The 24320-nt window shown below is 38.0% G+C and overlaps 1 protein-coding gene across 4 annotated transcripts; it reads right to left on the reverse strand.

Annotated features, from left to right (window-relative positions):
- Positions 1 to 151: 151 nt before the first annotated feature.
- CFAP300 (cilia and flagella associated protein 300) lies at positions 152 to 22393 on the reverse strand. Of its 4 annotated transcripts, none has more exons than XM_057399790.1 (8): positions 21986 to 22320; positions 21668 to 21773; positions 21467 to 21548; positions 19733 to 19805; positions 13937 to 14103; positions 11337 to 11509; positions 4469 to 4535; positions 152 to 337 (listed from the first exon to the last, which is right to left on the reverse strand). In XM_057399790.1, exons 2-8 carry the CDS (start codon positions 21760 to 21762, stop codon positions 206 to 208), a joined length of 789 nt encoding a protein of 262 aa, XP_057255773.1. In that variant the 5' UTR covers positions 21763 to 21773; positions 21986 to 22320; the 3' UTR covers positions 152 to 205. The 4 variants fall into 4 exon arrangements, with proteins under 4 accessions (XP_057255773.1, XP_057255771.1, XP_057255772.1 ...); XM_057399788.1 differs by lacking the exon at positions 21986 to 22320 and adding an exon at positions 21863 to 21949; XM_057399789.1 differs by lacking the exon at positions 21986 to 22320 and adding an exon at positions 21863 to 21879 and having other exon boundaries at positions 21690 to 21773.
- Positions 22394 to 24320: the final 1927 nt, after the last annotated feature.

A 24320-nucleotide genomic window follows, 5' to 3' on the forward strand; every position in this document is an offset into this window, starting at 1 on the left:
AAACAGCTTCAAGAACTATGCTGCTGCTTAAATACAGAGAACCTTTTATCACTAACCATAGTCACATCTACGTGAACGTGTAACCCTTCAGAGCGTGTTACTGAGGAGCGGCCCTTCCTCGCAAGACAGCTGGGCAGTTCCTGCTTGCACCTGTGCAGAGAGAAGGCCACTCCACTGTAACACCAGAGGTCAGTCGGGTTTGTAACTAGTCCCTAAACAAGCCTCCACCGAAGCTGTGATACAGAGTGTTCACGTGCCGCTTGCAGGAGTCCACAACCAGGTACGCAAAAGTCTGCTTGTGGCTTTTGCTTGAAGGGTAACACAGGCCATTAATGTCCTGAGAGGGAGTGGAAAAAAACCCACAGTATTAGTGACAACGTGGATACCCATGAGAAGCTCATAAAATCTGACTGAAATTGTCATTTTGTTCCAATTGTAACGTTTTATTTCATGGCAGAATAAAATAAATACACCATGGTTTATTTCAGCAGTATTAGGCCTCCATGAGGATCTTGGCACTACAAAGTGCACAGTTGCTATGTCTAAACAGTTCCAGTTACCTTGAGGTAAATGTAAAATTAATATAAAATGTAAAATTAAAATGTAAAATTAAACATGTAAGCATGTGTTTACGCAGAGCCTGAAATACAGATGATATAATGATCCAATCGTATTTCCTTTTAAAAATAAACAGATTTAGGAGCTCAATACATAAAGCTGCTCTATAAACTGAAGAAAAACCTGTAAAGCTGGCTTTAAACTGACAGAGGGTAGATTTAGATTAGGCATCAGGAAGAAATTCTTCACTGTGAGGGTGGTGAGACACTGGCACAGGTTTGCCCAGAGAAGCTGTGACTGCCCCATCCCTGGCTGTGTTCAAGGTCAGGTTGGACGGGGGTCAGAGCAACCTGGTCTAGTGCAACGTGTCCCTGCCCGTTGCAGAGGGTCGGAACTGCATGAGCTTTAAGGTCACTTCCAACCCAAACCATTCTATGAGTCTATGAGTAATTCTTTTTCACTGAACATTCGCTACTGCATCTGTTCAGTTTCAAATGTTTGTGTTTAAGGAAAGCCCTCATTACAGCTCTTACTAACAACTCTGAACCATTACTAAAAACATTCTGTATGTCAGTCCTCGAAAGGGGTCTGGAGGGAGTCTAGGCACAGCACCTCGCTCACAAATCCTTATTCTGAAAGACCATGTTGAGCTGACAACCAAAGCAAGAACTGGGCTCTTTAGTTTCATACCCTACATCTGCACATGTCAATAAAAGCTTCAGCATTGATAGGGCAGCACAGCTTGACACATGCTCCTAATCCAGTCGGGATCCAATAACTATATGGGGGGAATTTTGGAGGGTTTACATTTAGTCTGGTAATTGAACATCTGAAAGATCAACAAATGCGTGGCTGACACCTCCTTTAATTTAGAACATGAGTATCTCCTCCTGCTCCCCAGCACCTTCATACAGCAGTTGAAAAAATACAAGTTCTGCTCCACTTTTCCACCTGAGGGAAACAGCTATATTGCATGTATTGTCCATTTTCTCCAGGAACAGTTGGAACTCCCAGATCAATGACTATTCCAGATTAGAGGCACATCTCACACGTTCTTTTGTTGAAGCCGTCTTCCTTTGCATAAAATAATCCCATCTTTTATTGGACCAAGGAAACATGCAAACTGTAACATCTCCCCATGGTTTAGGCTCAGCTTAGAAGGAAAAGGTCAGGGTTCCTCTTTATACCCCAAGAACTACTTTTTATGGTGAATTTTATCCCAGAGCTGTTTGTGACACCACATTTTATCTCCTGGTGTTTCAAAGAGGATGACCCCCCCTTCTGTATGTTCTGGTATCTCCCTTTGGGGGACTATTCAGGATCCTAAATATTAACTTAAGGTATGCACCACTATACAAGCATTGTTTAAGACTGTTAGAGATTTGACAATATTTATTCACAGCATTTTCTGATGGTAGTCAAATGCTGCAAGCTAGAAATACCATGCTGGTTTTAAGCAACACAGCATACTAGCTCTGTAGCTCCAATTTTAAGATGCCTGGCTCTCTTCAGGTGTTTTCTAGAGATATATGTAAACCAAACAGTGGATTCTCAAGTGCAGTAAGGAGAGCAAGCTGCAAGGTTTTACAGTAGTCAGCATCACAATGCCTTTGGGCCTTGATCCATAACTAACCTAAGCTCTTGCACAAGACTGGAAAAGGAGCAAGAGAAGACCAATGTCAAGATGTGGTTGCTAGTTAAACATTTTCCCATTGCTACTGAAGATCCAATTCCTGCAGTCCTTACAGAATTGACCGGGGTTCTGGTGATGAGGCATTTCAAGAAACTCTTTCATTATATGCAAGCCCCAAAGCTCTCAGGGGTATTTGGAGTTCCACAGAGTACTTGGACACAAGATTTAAAACTCTTTCTCTTGTGATGCTCAAGTCTATCCGGTTGTGATGCTAAATGGATCTGCAGACATGTATAATTACACCTTAACACCTGGAAATATTTACATCTCTATAGCAGCCTTTTTTAGATATTGTTTCCAAAACAAGGGCTTCTTAGCCACAGCTTAAGAACAAAATAAAAAGGAAGGGATGGTATCAGGATTGTGTTACATACAGTTCTTAATCTCCAGGTCCATTTGTACTTGTGCAAATACGCAAGTATATATATTTGTCCACTAATCAATCCAGCTTGCAAAAATGTGTGTTCTGGTTTCTCAGCAGCTCAAGTCACTTTGACCAGAAGAGCTTTTTATTATTTCTATCAGACTAAGAGGGCATGACCATTTATTTCAGATACAAACCAAGACAATAAGCCATTTTAAAAATAGTCATATTAACATTCACATTATAATAACACACTCTACAGTTATTTACCAGAAGCCAAAAGCTAAACCTACTTTTCATCAGAAGCATGACATCTGTGCTCCAGTAGGTGCCCTTCCTGTAATTTCCAAGTAGCGTTTAAGAAACTTTGGTCCACATAGCTATCACATAATCTAGACATACCCTTTTAAGCCCTTCTCTGTTCTGAGAGAAAATTCCAGGATGTTCCTTAATGGAAACCAGAATTTCACAACTCTCCTTTATCTCACAATTTTTCAGAATGTGCAGAAAAGCCCAGTTTTCCCCAAGGGCTACAAGGAGGAGAGCCTGCTCTGGATTTACACTGGATTTTCTGTTGTCCATCCATGGTTTTGTTTCAAAAAGTTGCCAAAGTCTGTCTTCTCTCTCCTCTCTCTTTTCTCTGTCCTATCCTCTCTCCTGTTCTCTCCTCTTGCTTTTCTCACTTCTCTTTTTCACCTTATTCTCTTTTTCTTTTTTTTTTTCTCCTTTTTTTTCTCTTTTTCTCCTCTTCTCCTTTCCCTTTTTTTTTTTTTTATCTTTTATTTTCTCGTCATACTGATGATTTTTAATGTATGGCAAAGGCAGTTAGGGAAACTCTCGAAAAATACCATTCATCTACCTCAGCATAAAAATCTGTGAAGTTCACATCAATACATTTGATTCAGAGATGGGGAGGAAACCATAGTAATAGAAGACCACCAAGTTACCAGTGTTTTGCTTTCTTATTTTGTTTTTATTACAGTCTGCAACCTAGAAGAAAGGCAAATTTTGCTACTTCCATAAAGTGCTTATTTTCAAAAACCTTTCAAAAGCCTTTTATGAATCACACATAAAACTTAACAGACCATGAGCCACAGGTGAACACTGGGCTGTTGACAGTTTACAGGGAAGTCTGTGCAGTCTGAAATGACATCAGCTAGTTCTTTTGAAAGCAGGTACATTATCTGACATTTAATTATTACATACTCTGGTTACTCAAGAAGAATTTGGAGGAGTTCATCCTACTGTAATGCTTAAATGACAGATACGCTGAATCTAGTAAACATGCCAGTTCTCAGACTTACCTTGATGGTAAATGTATGATTTTGCAAGAGAAACAGATAGGAATGAGACTTGGCAAGGGAGGGAACAAGAGGTGAGCAGTTGTCTCACAACCCCAGCCTTTCTCCATGCTAAACTCCCCTGAGGTCTTTACAGAAACAGATGCGACGCAAGCTATTTGGAAAGCTCTAGCAAAATTTCTAAAAACAGAACTATACAAAGTCAAGAGTGGATTCTTAATCCTTACTGCTATCTCGAGTAGATCTAAACTCAGAATTACTCAGATCTTTTGGGGTCTTTTTTTCACAAACTAGTTTATGGGTGACTATTACAACTTCTAGTGTAATCCGGTAAACCTATATTTAGTGAGCTACCAAATAAAACCTTAGTGGCTATTGATGAAAAGTTAGTAAAGAGGATGAGAAAACAGGATGGGATATGGGAAAGAGTTAATGAATAAAAAATAACAACTATGGAAAAATATCCCTTAAATATTATGATTTCTTTGTGTATTTTCATGTTATGCATGTTACTTCCAGTAAAGTCTTGTATCAAAAATTATTAATACTTACATATGCAGACACTCTGAAGACTGTAGAAATAATACTTATTTCTTTTGTTTCAGGATTCTTTTGAACACTGAAACACAAGGGAGTAATACATACTTAACACATACACTGGGAAATAATATACTTAATACACACACTAAGCACTGATTATTAAATTCTACATTTAATAAATACTTTTTTATTGCATGCATTGTGTTCTTCCTCAAATTTGAGCCAAATCAGTACTTAAAATTCATCTCATGTCACGTTGACCAGGAAAGCAGCATTGGCCACTGTTAGACAACATGGATATCATGACATCTCACTGAAAACTGTTGAATGTGTCTTGTCAGCTGAATTGGTTCTATTGTTTTCAGCTACTAAATCACAGCAGTATTAGCCAGGCCCAGATGACTCCAATATAAGGTTTGCATTTTGATAGCTATGAGAAGTTATTCAGCTAAACATTTTGTGAAACTCTTTTCACATATTCTTTAAGGAAAAAAAAACAACAGTGAACTGCATCTTAATACAGAGCACAAGAAGTAGCAGCAGTACTGGTGAAGAAATCCAGACTTTAGCTCATTATGAATTAATATAGCATTATAGTTTGGGTTCATTTTTTGTCCTTTGGAATGTTGTATATATAGATAGCTGTGCAACTAAGGATGGTATTAGTTCTGAGTATTTACATTTCTAGACTGTTTGTTGTGAAGACTGCCATTTCTTGCATCACCATCACTAAAAACATTAAGATATTATTGCAAACATCCAGGCATCTCAACATATCTTACACTTAAGTATTTTTAAATGTGTAATTTTACCTTGTGTCTGCTTTAAGTGATGTTTACATTTCTTCATAATTTACATCACATCTATTAATTTATCTCATTTCACAGATCCCTATTTACATTAATGCATTGTGGAGCAGTTGAGCCTTATAAATGCGAAACTTACACAGTTCCAAGAAATGCATAGCTCAAAACCTGCCTTGTCACAAACAGGTTCAGTTCCCAGGAAAGGTCCCAATACAGCCCAGTTGCTGGAGCATGTGTGTTAAGCACAGCCCAGTTTACACCACACCAGCTCAAAGCCATCTGCGACAACAGTCCCCTACTACCACTGCTTTCGCAAAGCTTCTTTTTATAGGAACAAGCCCCAAATTAACCAACATCACCTTTGCTGATTCAGTCTCTCCAACTAGTAAAAGAAATTGACTCTCTGATTAACTGATTTCATCGGTAGAGTAATGACACAGTCACGTATGAATTAAGCCGCTACTGTGGAGTTGATCTTTCCTGTGGTGAGTCAGTAAGGAGGCTTTCTCAGAACTTTCTCTTGCAGCTGGCATGTTGATATACTCAACAGTGGATTGAGACAGCATTGCTGAAGTTTATACTGACCCCCGTTGTCTGCTTTACTACCCCTCAGAAAGCACTGCCTTCCCAGCAGGAACAGCTCAACAGGCTCATGACTCAGCTGCAGTTTACAGACCAGCATATTAAGATAAACTAACAGAGATGTCAGTTTATGCTAACGTATCAGGCTGTAAACCACAGCAGTTCAGAAGGTCTTTAACCATCTCTGCTGAAAGAGTGACAACTTTCAGGACAAGGTATAGAGGGGGTATATAAGAGGGGTCAGCACTTCCTACCATATATCACCACCCCAAAAGACACAGTTGCATTTAAGTTACTCTGGCTTCACATTCCTGTTTTCAATTTCTGGCTTTTTAATTTTTATGTTCTATGTATCTAGGATACCAAAGTAAGGGGTGACAAAGAGTAAGCCTTCCTAGTTAGTCTACTGCCTTGAGAAATTTTCCCCTCATGGTTAGCTTCCTGTAAGTCATTTTTCAGACTGTTTATTTTTAGTACTTCTTAAGGCAAAAGAACGTATCTGCCAAAATCAGATGAGAGTCTTCCCTTGCTGACTTGAGAGAAACCAGGAGGTTGCCTCTGACAAACTTACTTGCTTTATTTCTTCGTTACTTTTTTTTCTAAAAGGTTTTAGAAAACACTACCTTGTCCTCTTGAAGAGGATAGTGTTGCCTTAAAAATAGCCTTCATACCCCACTTTGTTCTTTCAAATTGTTAACTTCTAAACTATTCACCAAATATGGTGGTTCCTTCATCATTTTAACATGCATCTATTCTCCTTTTATGAAGGGCAAACTTCCTCATGGTCTCTCAATTCATTTTGGGTTCTATTTGTATCTTAACCTTACAGGCAATATTTTATTAGGCTTTCAATCACTAAATAACAATTCTTTAAATAAATTCATTTATTATGGGGAAAAGGGCATGGAGATGGCACAGAAGGAAGGAGAAGAGGACAATGACTACAAGATACTGCAGCAGCTGTCACCATGGAGAGACACTGCCAGAAAAATAAGTTCAGAAAACAAGATTTAGCAACAAAGATTGGCAGATTATATTTTAATTAACAAGTTTTTGTCATGTAAATGTATTTTAACTAAACCAAAATACTATGACAAGGATGTTGAAATTAGTTAGGTTATACAAGTTATGACAACACATGGTGTCCTCAACATAAGGAGGGCTGTTGGAGCAAGTACAGAGGAGGGCCATAAGAATGATAAGGGGCTGGAGCACCTCCCATATGAAGACACGCTGAGAAAGTTTGGGGCTGTTCACCCTGGAAGAGAGAAGGCTGCGTGGAGACCTTATAGCAGCCTTCCAATATCTGAAGGGGGCCTACAAGGACGCTGAAGAGGGACTCTTCATCAGGGACTGTAGTGATAGGACAAGGGGTAATGGATTTAAACGTAAACAGGGGAAGTTCAGGTTAGATATAAAGAAGTTCTTTACTGTGAGGATGGTGAGGCACTGCAACAGGTTGCCTAAAGAAGTAGTAAATGCTCCGTCCCTGGCAGTGTTCAAGGTCAGGCTGGACAGTGCCTTGGGCGACATGGTTTAGTGTGTGGTGTCTGTGCCCATGGCAGGGGGGTTGGAACTAGATGATCTTAAGGTCCTTTCCAACCCTAACTATTCTATGATTCTATGACACTTCAAGTTAAATTTTGTATGAATTCAACTGGTCACAGACTAATCACTGCTGTATTTGTAAGAGGAGACAACAAGCTGTATATTAATTCATTAGGAAGGAATTGTTACTCTTTTTACAAAGGAGAAAATGTCTGCCATTTAATAGTTGTATTTGGAAGTCCCCAGATGGGCTTGTAAAATATCAGGAAGGGTTAATTTCAAAAGATTGTTGCATTCTTTCATAATAAAGCACTGCACATGGACATGCTTTAATAAAATGAAATCTCAAATCTTTTGTCACTATTTTGAACACTTGCACCTTGGCGTTAGAACTTAGGAAAGGCCGGAGAAAAGGCTGTAAGAAAGAGAAGTGGGGGGAAACCCGTACCAGGTCTGCCACTCCCAAGCACTAAAGACACTTTTGTGGATGTGCTTATGCCAAGGCTCTTTTCCATAGGAAGACTGTTAAAGGAGCAAGCAGAGGTGTTTTATACCTCTACAACCTTATCACCATTAAATGTATTTCATCTGTGGGGGCTAATTTTTCAATGCAGCTAGCAGCTAGTAATTATTGCACTATCCATTTGGTTTTCACCAAGGCTTTGGAGCCCTCAAGACATAAAAATTAAAGTTTAAGAAGAGCACATTTTACAGAATTTTTAATACCATAAGAAATATTTAATACCACTTTACAATAAGTAGAAAGTGTCCAATGGAGTTGCAATCCAAGATGAAAAGAAAACAGATGGAGGACAGCAGTCTAAAAAAGAATTATTTAAAGAATAGTTGGTATTCAACAGAAATTTGAAGGTGATCTGTTTGGTAACCAGAATTTAAGAGATCACTAACCTCCTTAGCAATTGTTCACAGAAGATAAGAGGTCATAATAAAATAATTTTCATTGCTTTGTTTTCTGGTGTAATTTGTGCAAAAAAGGAACTAACACAGTGCACAGCATGGACTAGAAATTAGTAATTAAGACTGTGGCATGCGTGTTCCTCATCAGGGCTGCATTGCTTATGCTTTCACTGGCCTTTTCTCTCAAGATGGTGGTAATAAAACAGCAACATCATTTTGGATAAATTGGGGGTAGGTAGAAATGAGACAAAGCAGGAGACAACAGTGATTGTGAAGGGGAGGGAAAGTCTAAAATGTCAAGATCAAAAGCTTTTCTCATGGGTCCAACAATAACAAAGGAGCAAGAGAAAGATTTTGTTAAATTGTGAGTTTCTTTTTCAACTGGTAGTCAGTGTTAATGCCACCTCCACTGACAGTGAGAAATCAGCAGGCATTATAGGCACAACAATGGAGAGACACATGGCAGGTAGATACTGAAGATCAGTTATGTCACATGAACTGAGCAGATGTACTTCAGAACTCAGGAGAATAAGCAAGCTGCCAATTGGGAAAACAACCAACCAAACACCAAAACAACACAGGAATGGTTCTGGAAAGAAGCAGCAGCATATGAGAAAAATCACAGAAATATATAAAAGGCCAATAGGGAACAAGTTGAGGGTATAGAAAAAGCAAACCTTGAAAGCAGCATGAAATCGTGGGGAAGGGTTTGGCAGATATCTTTTTTTTTTTTTTTTAAGTGATGAAAACTACTAGACATCACCGAATTTTACATCAGGAAAAGGAAAAAGAAGGGGAATAGGGGGGTAAAGAAAAGGAGTGGCTTAGAACAAAACTTGAACAAGTTGAGGAGAAAACAACTCAAAAGCAAAGTGGAGCAATAAAGTGGAGGAACTGATTGTATTTGTGCTTTGTCCTGGGTTAATTCAACAACACAAGAGCAGAAACAGCTGTAGTCAAAGCAGTCAACTAAATCTGTAGATTTAGAGTAACAAACAGCCTGTTCCTAGTGCAGTGCACTGTTTAAAAGGAAAGGGAGGGTAGAGCTGGAGCACTGATGGATCCTTTTATGTCATATTCTGTATTTCTGAGGAAGCCATTTGATTTCCATCTATGTGTGATATGGAAATATCAAAACTAATCAGACTGATAAAAAAGCTCTGGTGACTAATCACAGTATTCAAACTCATACATGCAGCAATCTAAGTTCATTATTTCTAAACCATCTTCTTGGAATATCACTAATGCTCCATTTCGGTTTCAGTGGTTTCTCTAAAAGTATAAACTGTCCTACTGCTACTTTGATCACTTATTTTTGATGACCCTGGGGTACAGCATGTGACTAAATCAACTTGCACCCTGAAAAGTACTGACCATTAAAAAAAATCTGAAAGCTACTTAGAAGTTATTAAAGATCTGTAAGCTGCTTTGGTTAAGTATTACAAAAAAATCCCCAAACCAGCCAAATATTTCATTTTAAATATTTTGTTTGGATACAGCAATCTATACACAACTGCTACAAAAGTAAAGAAATATTCAGGTGATGAAGAATCACTGGATCTAATCCTTTCACTGTAGCTTCGTTCAGACATAAGGTTTACTCTTAAGTTTATCCAGACATTTTAAGAACAGACTTAATGATGAATACATCTTACATAATTTTTTCCCTAATATGCATGTGTATAATCTTAAAACAGAAGATGAAATAGCAATTGGCCATCACACCATTCCAAATACAGCTGAGAAGGGAGAAAACCAGCAATTCCTACTTGAAGTAATTTGAAGCCTTTGTAGTGTACATTGCTGTGCATCACCTAGTATTAGCAGAGTTCTCATGCTGTCTCTCATTTCAGAGGTTTGCAACTGTTTTCAATTGTTCAGGTTAATATTGTTCTTTTTACTATCCCACAAATACTTATTATGAGTGGCAAATAACAATATAATATCAAATTTGGTAGTATCATTCATGATCTTCATATTCCCATTGGCTCAGCTGGGAATTTGTCTTTGCATAACTGGTAACTACATTCCATTTCCCTCTAATCAGGAAAGAAGAAATTTTGTCAATTGGAGAAGTCAGGATATGAATATATCAAAACAGAGGAGAAAAAGCCTTTTTTTCCCCAAATTTGAACCTGTGATCAATCATCTCTAATCTCAATTAAAAAAAAATTCATAAAATTCCAAATAATTCTATATACCAGACCTGCCAAAAAGATGTGTGTAACTCAAGTCCACTGTGTCATGTTAACAGCTAGGGAGAGTAATGAGACACTGGACAGGTTGCCCAGAGAAGCTCTGGCTGCCTCATCCTTGGCAGTGTTCAAGGCCAGGTTGGATGGGGCTTTGAGCATCCTGGTCTAGTGGAACATGTCCCTGCCCATAGCAGTGCAGGGAACTAGATGATCTTTAAGGTGCCTTCCAACCCAAACCATTCTATGATTCTATCACCCTTAGCTTTATGCTGCAAGAAGTGTATTTGTGGAATAAAGAATACCAAAAGCCAAATGCATTAAAAAAAAAAATAATAATCAGTTGGAATAAAATATATAGAAAACTTAAAATTTTGACTGAAGTATCTCAATTTTTAAATCCTAAGACAAAAGCAGCTTGAATGTAGCCCAAGACTATACATCCAAGACTTAATTGTTGATATTTATCAGTGACAGTAGGAACACAGTCTGGTTCCAGTGCCATGCTGTGTTTTCAACAGATAATTACAGAAACAAAAATCCTTGAAATGGGATTGAATTATAAAACATCAATGTCAATATATATAATATAAGAAAAGGTTTTATGTGGGACAGATGCCATTAAAATGGCATAGATTTTGGCACTGAACTACAACCACTGTTACACATTGTTTTGATAGTTGAAGATGAATAAGGTTGCAGATTGATTAAATAACAGCCCCATTCCTGAAGCAGTAATGCAAATGAATTTACACAAATTGACACAAAGTATCTATGTGTATGCATATGTATGCAGCGCATACATATGCAATGGTATAACACAGAGACACTTACCTAACTAAGTCTTTATAAAATGCTTTTGTAGTTTCTAAGTATGGGCCAACTACATCTTCAAACTGGCAAAGAGTTCCTCCAATGCAAAGGTGCTTAAAAAGACAGAACAGAAATTCCTGGCGATCCAATGGACTGAATATGTCATAATGGTCTGAATCTTCCAGAAGCAAGACCTTGTGGAACAAGAAAATAACAAGGAGGTCAAGTAGATGAAAATTTCTTATTTGAGATTAAGTATATGAACAATGCAATTACTTTGCTGTGTGTCACAGAGTTTATGTCCATATAAAATAAATGCAATAAAGGTGGCAATAAATAAGTACTCCTGTCTAAATTCTTCTTCCAATGATGCAGTTATGTCCAAAATTTACAGATAATATAAAGCAGAATCACTGCCAGATGTGTGCCCACAAGACCTAAGGGGAGATTTTTTTCAAGTGCTGTTTTTCACTGCTTTGTTGCTCATCATGCTAACAAAAGTCAGCAATCTGAAAATGAACAACCTGTATTTCATAGCATGGTGTAGGTTAGAAAGGACCTTAAGATCATATAGTTCCAACCCCAATGACATAGGCAGGGACACCTCACACTAAACCAGGTCATCCAAGGCTCTGTCCAATCTGGCCTTGAACACTGTCAGGGATGGGAGCATTTACCACTTCTTTGGGCAAAGAAGATTTGGCATGTCAGTTACTGCCATTTAGTTTGTCTTTGATAACTTTGCCTACTTTTGCTTTTTTACTCTAAGTTTACACAGTTATCTCACATTTGTAAAGGAATCACAAGGATCTCTCAGGGGGGATCACTCAGACTCGCACCATTCTTTAGTACAGACTCTAGTGAGCCTTTGTCTGCAGCCTGGATTAACCCGACATACAATCCAGCTGCCTCTATGTGTCTCGCCTGCCTTTTGCTGCAATATTATGTGAACATAGAAGATGTGCTAGATTAGCCCCAACTGCACACCCTGGTAAGGGTGGACAGGAATTGTAACTTAGTGTGGCTAAAAGGCCTTCTAGTACATCAGCTAAACTGCAGATGCCAGCCCAGGCAATCAGGTGAAAGCCAGACATGAGCTCACTGCTCTCTGGCTGTCTTTATAACATCAATGCACAACCTGAGTTAAAAGGGGTCAGGGCAGAAACTGCTGCTGATGGCAACTTCATAGGTATCCCAACCCTGCTTCTTGGTTTGAAGCAAGAGAAGACATGGCAGGTAGGAAAGATATGTGGAGTTCTGCAGCAGAGGGCCACCCTGACATCAGCAGACAGTTTCTGCCCCCTACAGTCTGCCCTCCCACGGCGCTGGCTAAGTCAATGTCAGGTTTTGACTGAAGTTTCATTACTGGAAGATTTTGACTCTTAATTCTTTCTGCCATCTAGGTCTTACAAGTAGGAGTCACATTTATTTCAAATAAATGTGAATCCTTCAACTTGCAAATGCAGAAACACACATTGGTTCCAAGGGAAGGAAAGTGGAAAGAGACTGAAACTCCAATTATTTCTTATTTTAAATGTTGCCTCTAACTTTTCTACATCCAATGCACTTAATTTTCAAGAGACATTTCACATGCACCCAACTTACAAATAAATACTTAGTATTTTGAACTGCTAGGATACAAACCATATCTGAAATTCAAACATGAGCTTGAGTTCTCTCCTTTTCCCAGAACTTTACAAGACAGACCAGTATTTCAGGTCACATCCTGTAACCAGTGTCACTGGTTCAAATACATTGCCTTCAAAGGATTTGCCGAGTGCAAATGAGTGCAACTCTATAATTATAAGGTGCTTATGTTGATTATATATACAAGGAAGAGCAAAATCCAGTTCTCCCACACTATGCTTTGCTAATGCTAAACAAACATTAAAAAAAAATGTTTTACTTATGAAGTAAAAAGAAACACAGGGAAGACACACATTGATTAAGAAGGTGCCACTGAGAGAGAGAGATTCTTTTTCAGAATAATCTGCTCTCTGACACCTCCACTGGAGTATAACAAACAGGATTTACCTTGCAGGCCTGTTCAGGGGTTATATTTAGTCCTTTTCAAGTGTGCACTGAAAAACAGTTTCCCTTCTCATGATTTTCTCTCCTTTGTTTCAGGGACAAGACATGAAGATGACTTTCCTTAAATGCCTTCACACACAATATGATCAGCGTTCCTGACCAGGAATGCTTCTGGATGTAGCTATCAGTCAAGTACATTCAATTTCATCTACTACCTGGAAGGCTGGATGACCCCACAATTCTGGGCATCAAAGAACCTTTCCATTGGCACCACTTGTTTTCCCCTCCTAGGCAAATGAATAGCTGCATTTTCCCCACACGCCCCACTAAGCACTGACTACTTGAGACAAGGGCAGGCAGAAGAGGGTTTTACCTTTTTCTCCCACCTAAAAAGGAAAAAGGGTCCACCTGGAAACCAGCATTGCTTTCACACATTCAGGCACTGCAATGCCTTACTCATTTTAATGCGCATTTTTACCATGGAAAATACGTATCGCCAGAAAAAGAAAACAAACCACTAAAAAAATGTGTCCTTCTAGTACCTAATAGAATATGAAAAATGGTAAGAAATTATTCATTGCTATACTGACCTTTCTTAATTCATCAGAGATGAGAATATCATCGTAATAGTCATCAAAACATTTTACAATATCTCCAGTTTCTCTAACAATTCCTTCAGAGTAGAGCCGATCAAAAAATGACATGGAAATCTCTGTACAGGGCACCAGTGTAGCTTCAATTTTTGTTACTTTGGAACCTGCAATATATAGGAAGGCTTCACTCCAAGTCTCTTGCAATAATTAAAATGGGAGAATTTCCATGTGTTTTCCAGTAATTTGATACAGTGTGGAAATAACCAACTTGTGCATGGGATACTCTGTAAACAAAGTACAGATCACAGAAGCATGACTCAATCACAGAGTCCCTGAGAAAACAAAGCAAGCTAAGAAAGAAACAAGCGTAAAGAAAACATTAAATTCATCTGAATGATACTTTCCATTAAGGCTCATGTGTCTGCTCCCCCTGTTGGTAATACTATCAGCTGGAACAAAAGAGAGATGAAACACCGTGTGAACTCAACAGCATGTTAGATCACACCCTTAGAAAATCACATTCCACAGCTTAAGCCTTAAAGAATTTGAGGACAAATACCAAATTCAGCCTGATGCAGTATAAAAGTCAATAGCTGCTAACAGCACCCCACAAAGTAAAACCCAAAGTGAACACAGCCTTGATGAATTTTTGGTTTGTTAAGTGTTATATCTGAACTTCTTAAAAGTTATGCTGTAGCTACTGTAAGCTTCACTAACCAGCTGTTTCAGAAGATGAAAAAGGTATTATCAGCACCTTTTGTATGAATCTGGAGGATTATCTCTGTACTCATTAAGTGCTGAGTACCTTTTTCTATCATTTTTCTGTATTCTGTGCTTGCAAGTGATCTGAGGCTTGATCTGTTGTTCATAAACATCTAGTGGGATTTGAGATACCCTACAGTATTTTTCTTAGTGAGGTATTAGCCCATAAGGGCACATATCTTCTTTATATACAGTGTTACATCTACAAATCTGTATGTGTGGCGTTGGATAACTTATGGCATCTCAAATAGCGTTTGATTCCATGTTTAGGAAACTTTGGACTCAGTCCAGTTCCATCTGACCTCAACGGGTCCAAGTGTTCAGACCAAATGTGTTCAGATGCATTCTCTGCTCATCTCCAAGTCCCCCTGAACACCCTTCGAAGTGCTTTTGGACAGCAGAGGGGAGCACAGGAGAGCATGAACACAGGTGAGCATGCAACACAAGGGCAATGTGCCTCAGCAGAGATAATATTCACAGCATTACATCTTTCCATGACTTTTCTCCACTGCAGGTTCCCTTAATGGGAGTCCAGTCACCAACATCACAATATCAAAAGGCTTTTGACCATACAGTTAAGGATAAAATTAGGTGTCCTGACAAACTGATCTGTAGGATCACTAAAGGAACACTAAAGATTAGTGTTCAGGACGTGTTCAATTTCACCCTTGATGGCACTATTTCAGGAACAGAAACATGCCAAAAAAGAGATGATGCTTCCCAGAATGTCATTTCATTCTCATTCTAGTCTTTGTAAGTGTAGCATAACAAATTTCTCTTCCCCCCAAAAAAACCTCTCTGGGATTTCTCCCATACATTATCACATGGAGACTGCTTATTCATAGGTTAAGTAGGGCTAGCATTTTGGTATCTAAGACCAGGTAACCTGTACCATTTGCCTCAGCAACACTAAGAAAATAATTACAAAGAAGTTACAAACTGATGGCTTCAATATGTGTCTGCTTAAGCTAAAAATACTGTCAAGTAACTTCATAATTATTTTACTGGGCCAATGTGATGTGAAGAAAATTCATACAGAGATTTGCTACAGATTCACTTGGCATCTAATGGCCTGTCTTCACATCTGCAGGTATGACTATGAAAAAGGGTACCATTTATTAAAGAAAAAAGGTTTAGAACATTGTCCTACCTGTCCATATAGTGACTATCAAAAAATAATCAAATTATGTAACCAAAATCACAAGTCAGAAAAAAAAACATGGCATGCAGCCTCACAGCCTAAGAAAAAAACACAAACTGCTATTGATTGATTGATTGATTTGTGCTTCCTCCCAACCCCCCCCACTTTCAGACTCTTCTAACTTCCATTTCTCCAGCTTTCTTTCACAGGGATAGGATTTTTATTTTATAAGAGATTTAATAAAAGCCAAATCAGCCTCTAACATAGAAATTATTTGGTAAAGACCTATGGATCAAAAACTTCGTGAGTCAAGACTAATAAAAATCAGATGTTAAATAACCTAAGAAAAACAGAGACATCTTACATTTTCCCAGTTATTGAGCTCAAAGTATAAGAAACTGAGCTATTCAGATGCCTTCAAATTGTTAGGATTTTACTGGGTGAGGGGGAGGAAAGGAGACACATTTGTGCTTTGAAACAAGATTTTATAAAAACTTTCATCAGGAAAAAAAAAAAAAATCGAGAACCTTGTAATCTATTCAGTAGTTCAGAAAAACAAACTATAAATGGAAAGGTTTAAATACACTGGAATACACAATGGAGAATAGTCTCCATCTGAGAGGTGAGATTTGAAACTGCAGATTCAGAATTTCCTGGAGGAGAGTAACCTGTTTTAATACTACTGTAAAAGCAAGCAATAAAATAGGAAGAAGAAATGCCTTGAGAACTCTGCAAGTGGAAAACAAAGCTGAAAAGTACTGAAGCAGTTTAAGCTTCTTGTAACAGCTAGCTCTGGACTACCTATGCCTCCAGTATACTTTTAAATGAACACGTTGCATATCTAGTGTGTGGCAGATAAAACCCCAATTAGGTATATTTAGAATTCCTCTAAAGTTTAAGAAAGATTTTTACCTCAGGGAAACATCTTGTAATTTATTATTTACGAAACAGTTTATATAAAACATACATAATGTACATTCAGTGCTCTCCACTAAAGAAATGGTATTTCAATATTAAAAGGTGCAGGTTGCTGATTTATAAGTTCAAATGACATCTAAAATCTTTGCAAATTATAACCTATAACAGTAGTCTAAAAACCTGCTGATTTAAGATTATCTTCCAGATTTTAAAACCCCATTCCAAAGACAGCAATCGTTAGAACTTCAAGTACATATGGCAGCTCAAGAATCCTTCTTAGGCAAACACTAAGTTTTATTTGAACAGAAAGACAGTAACCCTATCCCTTTGAAGATATCTTTTCAAGTGTTAATTGAGCTTAAGCTGATACAGTCCTGCCTCCCCAAGACTGCTGACAGGTGCAAGGCCAGTAATGTGTCCAAGGAAAAACCACAAGTTTTCATTGCAGCTATTTAAAAATACAAATCTCAAGAGATAAGTTGGTATTCATCAAATTTGTTCCTTTTGCTGCTTCTGTTTTTTACATAGGAGAGTAATAGGTGAAGGGAGTGTGGTGGGGGCTTTTAAAGCCCATGGCAGAACAATCAGGTACTTTACCAAGCAGTCAGAAGGAGAGGAAAAAATATCACTACTACAAGAGGCAAAAAAGTGTGGTATGAGAATAGGTCATTAAGAATCTGTTGATCAGATGAAGCACACTAGAGAATATCTTTGTGTATTGTTTACCTAAAATGTTGTATTTCAAGTAGCGTTAAAGCTGGAGTCCTTGAGACAATGTACTATTGTGGGATTTCACCAGGAATCCCAACACATGGGGCAGCTGAGAACGGAGATATATGTTGCATTCCTTAAAGGAGGACACCACATTCTATGCAACCTTTTAACCTAACAGAGATTGAGGATATTATGGTCTGCTAATACAAAGGTGACGATAAAAAGCAGCCAAAAGAAATAAAAAATGAGATTAGACATAGGGTAAAAAAGTAATAAAGAACTTTTAGGAACAGGTTTTAGGAAAAGGAGATAGACAAGTAACAGAGAAGAGGTAGAAATAAAAATGAAAGTGAAACCATGCCACTGAATTAAAAAGAAAAATAAAAACAAATTCTTAGTGAGAAGGTAAAAGGGGGCCACAGACTGGAAAAGACAAAAAGATTATGAAAACACACACTCTCATAAAATAATATTATTTTGATGTTTTATATAATGTTGACATCTTTCTGTGGGTCCATAAATACTTTCTGCCCAAACTCATAGTGAGAACAGAGTTTTCTAAGAACCTATCTAAATCCTACTTAAATTATGCATCCAAAATATCTTCCCCCTGCAAAAAAAAAACCAAAAACCTAGCATTTTTGTTTGCAAATATTTGTATCAATCTAGATTATGTAATTTTCTTCATATTTTCTGAAAAGTAAAATAATCCCATTTCTAGTATTTTCGTTCAAGAACAGGATAAAAAAGTTACTGTACAGTTGTAAATAATAGTGTATTTGGATTAATATACAAGCATGTCTGAAGAAGAAAATACTAGAAGATGATCTTTTACCTCTTCCCACTCAAAGCTAATTCTTACTATATTTTCAAAAAATGCACATGAAGACTAAGTATAGAAAAATGCGCCAACATTCCTCACCAAAAATAGGCAAAGAATGGGAAGATGAAATTTTAAGAGCAAATGGGGTATACCAGCTGTTCAGGATTTAGGAAGGGAACCCTTCCAGTCTTCAGAACAAAATGTATTACTTCTGTGCTGCGGAAGATTGAGCAGAACCAGGAGCTGAGCTGAGATACTTGGCAAGTGACCCTCTGCTCTTCACGCAAGGTATGTAACCTACTGACCTGCACTTACAGGGACTGGCAAGTCCTAGGCTAGACAGATAGCCTAAATAAATTCCTGCCTAAAGCAGGAAAAGGTTTAGCCATAGTTTGAAATACATTTATTTTATTTCTGCTTGCCAGAATGCAAAAGAGATACCTGACATGGGACTTGAGATGTATTTTGCATCTTACATATTTCAATTGTTTTAACGACCATATACCATATTTGGAAAATGGATTTTTGCTGTATATAGAGGAGAAAACCTATGCCAATTCCAGAGAACTGAAATGGAAAAGGTAGAAAACTCCCAAAGTTCATTAAATATTTACACACAGTAAAGTATTTGCAAACAAATGAAAAGAAATGAGGACTTCCCACTATGCTCGTTCAATATATGCCTATTAAAGAAAATCACCAGAATTCACATTATGCATAAATTCCATTACAATATAACAAGCAATTTCCATGAAACTGTGTTTCACTTACATAATCAAAAATACAATTTCAAAGTAGTGCCACAAAATCATGTGCTGTTTGCTTTTAGTCATTTTCCTTTAGTGTCTCATCTCCATCTACAGACATATTCAAGCAGTTAATGATATGGCAACAAACTAGAAGTCAACTTTACACCGTGATTGCAACTAAAGTAACCTATGACAGGGCTCTTCCCGCCTGGAACACTCTTGTGCAGATAGCATAGTTACACAAGCTCAGCAGTGCGCTCTATCTAATCTTCTCTTTCCACTTCAGTTTGAAACAGAGCAATAATTTCAGATCTCTCTTCTACAGAAGAACGTCTTTGTCCAAATATTATCTGAATAAGATAGCAATATAATTCCACAATTACCGCAGTTGATTATCTCTGGATATATGTTTGGGTCAGCTGGATGACACAGACTAATTAAAATAAATTCTAGTAGCTTGGTTTATGGATTGATGCAGAGGTCAAGAAAAAAAGTGGAACATCTGATAATTTAGTAACAAACTAGGTAAGAATATTTTCTTATTTTTTAGTGGAAGTAATTCTTTAAAATATTTCAACAAGGTAAAGATACACATATAAGAACTGTCATTATTACAAATGGCAAGTTAGAGAAGAATAGTTACAACACAGACTTTTTTATTTAAGATTAATTTATTCTAAATTTACCCAGTGTAGTCCATTGTCCTGAAGCTGAGAGCAACTTCAAGCTAGAGTTCACATTTTGATCATTAAAAAATGCCTGTAATTTTCAAATAAGAGAGTCCAAGTTAATGAAATGAAACATAAATTCATCATTTATAATGACTTGGATACTTTCAAAGCAAATTATAAGGATCCAATTAGTAAGTAGATTCTGTATGATCTTTCAGTTTGGATACTAAATATCACACTACCAAATACATGGGCTTGTAACTTTGTGTAGCCAGTGTCTTTTACATATCCAAGATATCTTCATGTATTTTTATATGCAGTATTTACAGTAAAGCACTTTCAGTCCAACAACACACAAAGAGTTTGCATGAAATCCTTAGAGGTACAGAAAATTGAAGAAAATATGACAAATTTCTATCTCTGTATTCAATGTTGTTGAAGTAAAAAAAAACAACAAAACAACCTAAATATGATTGTTAAATTTACATTTTGTTAATAAATTTGAAGCTTGGAGGACTGTAGAGACACACAAAAATTATTAAACAGATGCAGAAAAATCCGTAAGTTATTGAATGGAGAATATGTTCCACAGTAAGATTTGAAGTATTCAATGTTAATGATTTATCAATTAAAAAAAATGAGACATACATAGTAATATTGGTGGCTGACAAGTTTAAATGATAGATAAGCCGATTAAGAAAACCCATACATATATATATATGCATACAAGCAGAGTAAATAATTATTGAAGAAGCTGCTAAGAAAATGCTGAATTTTTCAGTCTCTGCAACACCAAATCTCTTTACCACCTCTGTGTAATACAGAGGTCAGACTATATAATGTAATGGCCCCTCTGTTCTCAATTAATTCACAGTTACTCAGAGTTCATCACTTCATAGTGATATTTTTACTTTTTTTTAATTCAAAAAGAGACAAGCATTGAGAAGGTAAATTTTGTAAACTTCAATCATTTGACATGTTTAGCAGTGGGAGATGAAATATTGGTGTACTTCTGTGTGAATTTCTTTAAAATAGAAAAAGGCTGGATTCTTTATCCAGGATAATATAAAGTAGATGTACAACAAATCAAAGAGTTGTTTTTAAAACAACATATGTTAAAAACATGTTTTTTTTTTAAAAAACACAGACTGTTATTTTTTTCTGTCTGCAAACATATGAACGCATTTGACTTTGCAGAAAACAAAAGTGGAGGATACAAAATCAGGAAAAGACTTGAGTCCCAGAAAGCTGAAAGCCCAAAATTCCAGTGTAAAGCAATGGTATCCAATAAACTTTAAACTTTTGCATTTTCATAAATGTGCTGCATATGCACATCTATTTGCACAGTGTATTTACTGTGACAAAGCAGTAATAGCTGTGAGCAAGGTGCCAACTGCATGTACACTGTTTAAAGTCTCTCCATGGGTGGACTTCCCAACATTAAATGCAGTGGCCAAGACCAGCATTCAGTTCAGAACCCCATTCTTGGGAATCTTGAATTACTAAATTCTTTCCTCTTAAAACAGAGTAATATTAGTACAGACTAAAATATTTGTACTGGACAATACATTTAACCGACAAAGTAAGTCTTGAGCACCACACCTAAATCACCTACTTTTAAGGAGACAGTGAGAAAGTGAATAGCGTGCTAACACTGCTATAATATTTGCTGTTACTCAGCTTTCCAATGGCTATAATTTCATGAGGAAAAAAAAAGTCAACCTATAATATAAAAAAACTTAGAACTACCGTAACAAATTCATCCTTTTGATAGGGTTTAAACTGCTGGTCAAAACCGAACGCTTGTGCTGTGATCCTGCCTTGCATAGACCTGAAACGGTAAAATGAGATTAAAAATTCTGCAGACATAATAGGTACTAACCCACTCTGTAAATTTCCGTAAGTACACTACATAAAATACTATTCTGACCAATGATTATACTTTTTTACTTTTCATTTTTGTCCTTCTCACTTACAACCGGCTCCCGCCCCTCCTTGGAGAGGCGGGGAAAGCCCAGCTGCTGCGCTGCGAAGCTGAGGTACATCTTGGCTAGCTCTGGAAGACAAGGGCCAGGCAGTTTACGTGCCTGAAAAATACTGAGGAAAATTCCAATTTAAGGCGGCGAAGAGGGAAACAGGAGAGACCCTGGCCCGCCGCCACCAGAGCGGGCGCCCTGAGGGCGCGGTGACGGCCCCAGCCCTCAGCACCGCCCGCCTCCCGCGGCTCCCCAGAAAGGCGCCTCTCGCAGAAGGCTTTCCCCCTCCCACCATTTGTGGAGCCGGTCCCGGATGTCCTTGTCCTCCAGGCAGGGGAAAGCTTTCTGGGGCAGGGGGCGGAACGCGAAGCCCGCTGCGCAGCGCCGATCCCCGGCAGACATCTTCCAGTGCCGGCGGCGGCCCGGCGGTTGCCATGGATACGGAGCCGCTCAGGCGGTGCGCTCCGGCCCGCTCCCGCCGCGCGCTCGGGCCCCTCACAAGCGTTCCGCCGCCCGCCGAGTGCGCGCTCGGCCGCTCCTCGTTCGGAGAGGATTAATTCAATCACTGCTATAAACCCCCTAATTAAACAGCAGTCCCCTTCCCTCTGCTCCTGCCTATGCACCGGGAAAACTCAGGTTTGCCAAAGGAGAGCCTAGCAGAGCAGCATGCAAAAGGAGGGACTGCCAATGCCAGCTTAATCAACACCACCCCTGACAGCACAATGCCAAACCGAATTATAAAAAGCACAGTTATGAATTATGAAGCTCCAATGAGTCAGGGCTGCTGCTTGCTTCCCAGGGTGTTGGGCTCTTTGGGAATAGCAAGGCCATGCTTTCAAACTCTTCTCAGTGGAAAATTAAGGAAAGTACGTCGTTACTTAAGGAAGTTATTTTTAAAAGTCCAGTAAAGCAAGAGACACCTTGCAAAATTTGGGGAATTTCCTACCCTTTGCAGGGAAAGCAGTGAGAGTTGAAAACTGCTGCACATCTCACGTTATACCCTTTAGCAATCCACCACCCTCCAAAAACAGCTGTTTGCTGCACATCTCCAAAAATGTCATTTTCCCGCTAGTCCGCTGCCCCGTTTCTAAGAAGTTTAGCAGTAGCTTTGTATGTTTCCAATTAAAAAAAAATAAAATTAAGCTGAATCACGTCCTATTTCATTAGAAAGCAGAGGGAAAGGTGCAGTGTGCCGTAACAGCAGGGAGCAAAGCCGAAACTGCGAATGTGCACTTCCTTGCCTCATCAGCCTCTAAAAGATGTCCTACAGATTTAACTTGTAAGACATGTTAGTCAAACAGGCTTGTATCAAAAGACTCCAGAAGAAATAGTTATCATAAGCCTGTTGAGAAACCCCGTTTTAGCATAATTTCAGTAAAACTCATTGCTCACTACATAGTCACTAAATTTTCTAAGAGTGCTTACACCAGTGGGCTGCAGTTCAGCAGACGAAGTAATTCTGGAGCAGCTCGGTGACTAAGAAGATACAGGATAGTCCTGTATATTCTCCATTCTGTTTTCTCCAAGTGTTTCCCGTGTGTTTCCGTAATTTTTTTTCACTAAAATTTTATTTCCAACTAATAAATTATAGAAAATAAAGACATGCTGTACTTCAAGATGTTTAAATGGTAGAGAAAGTTCAAAAGTGGGATAAAGAAAAAGTGTGTGTTTTCTTTTAGCACTTAAATACGATCTGAAACACATTATTATAACCTTATTCTTAGCATGTCTCCACCTACTCCAGCACTACCCCATCTGTTAAATTCCTCTTGCCACAAATATTACTAGCCAGAGATTAAATAGCCAAAGTGAAAGAACTGGTTTGGGCAGGTAGCGATGCTTAGTGACAACTTCCAAACATATAAATTCTCCATTTCAAGTTATGCAGACTCAAATACAAGATTAAAAAAAAAAAAAGAGCTAAACTTTAGGTCTTTTAGGGCAAAACTTCCTACTGAATTTAGTGAGGATTTTCTCTGATTAAAGTGCTGAATCAACAAGCATATGCTTAAATCTCTTTGAAATCTAGAGCATTTAAGTGCTTTGATGAATCAGGAGTAACGAAATGAGTAAGGACATCAGGACTGTGTCAGGAGACTCAAGACAGGAAGCTCTAAACTATGGGATTAATTTCTTTAATGTTGTGCCATTTACCTAACGCAGTTTTATAATTCAACATTTCCAGTTTTAAGCAGTTTACAATAATAAAATTTAATCTGGGACTTTCAGCTTACACACTGACCACATTATCCTCTGATACCGTTCACAGCAGCCTGAAGCGGAAAGTCAGGCACAGTACTCTTTTAGACACAGACATTTAACTTTTTTTTACAAAATAAGGTTTTTATAGTCTCATAGAAGATATTTGGAGGGTAGAAAATACATTTTTCTGCTGTCCCTCAAACAAAAGTAGTCCCTCACTTTTGACCGGAGTAATTTTCAGCATTGTTTGTTTTCCACATATTTACTTATATGTGATTTTGAAGAGTTTTACAGTCCTGAATAAACCATGGGCCTTAAGTGCAAAGCAAACAAACCAGCCTTTCCATGGAAAACAAAAATCAAATTACAGAGGACTAGACCTGTTGCACCTTTGCAAAGTGCACCAGTCTTTAAGGCAAAGGTCA

Source organism: Pezoporus wallicus, unplaced genomic scaffold (assembly GCF_028554395.1).
Source record: "Pezoporus wallicus isolate ANWC-B61680 ecotype Strahan unplaced genomic scaffold, APGP_CSIRO_Pwel_v1 scaffold_6446, whole genome shotgun sequence".
In the NCBI taxonomy this organism is placed as follows: Eukaryota; Metazoa; Chordata; class Aves; order Psittaciformes; family Psittacidae; genus Pezoporus; species Pezoporus wallicus.

What these genes read in the sequence shown, in the direction of transcription:
- CFAP300 (XM_057399787.1), bottom strand. Translation starts at nt 22,095, where the DNA reads ATGTCTGCCGGGGATCGGCGCTGCGCAGCGGGCTTCGCGTTCCGCCCC. An exon ending in TTTTATAAAGACTTAGTTAG is followed by an intron (nt 4,536 to 11,336) that starts GTAAGTGTCTCT and finishes CTTGTGTTTCAG; the next exon opens with TGTTCAAAAGAATCCTGAAA. An exon ending in TCTTCAGAGTGTCTGCATAT is followed by an intron (nt 338 to 4,468) that starts GTAAGTATTAAT and finishes ACTCCCTCTCAG; the next exon opens with GACATTAATGGCCTGTGTTA.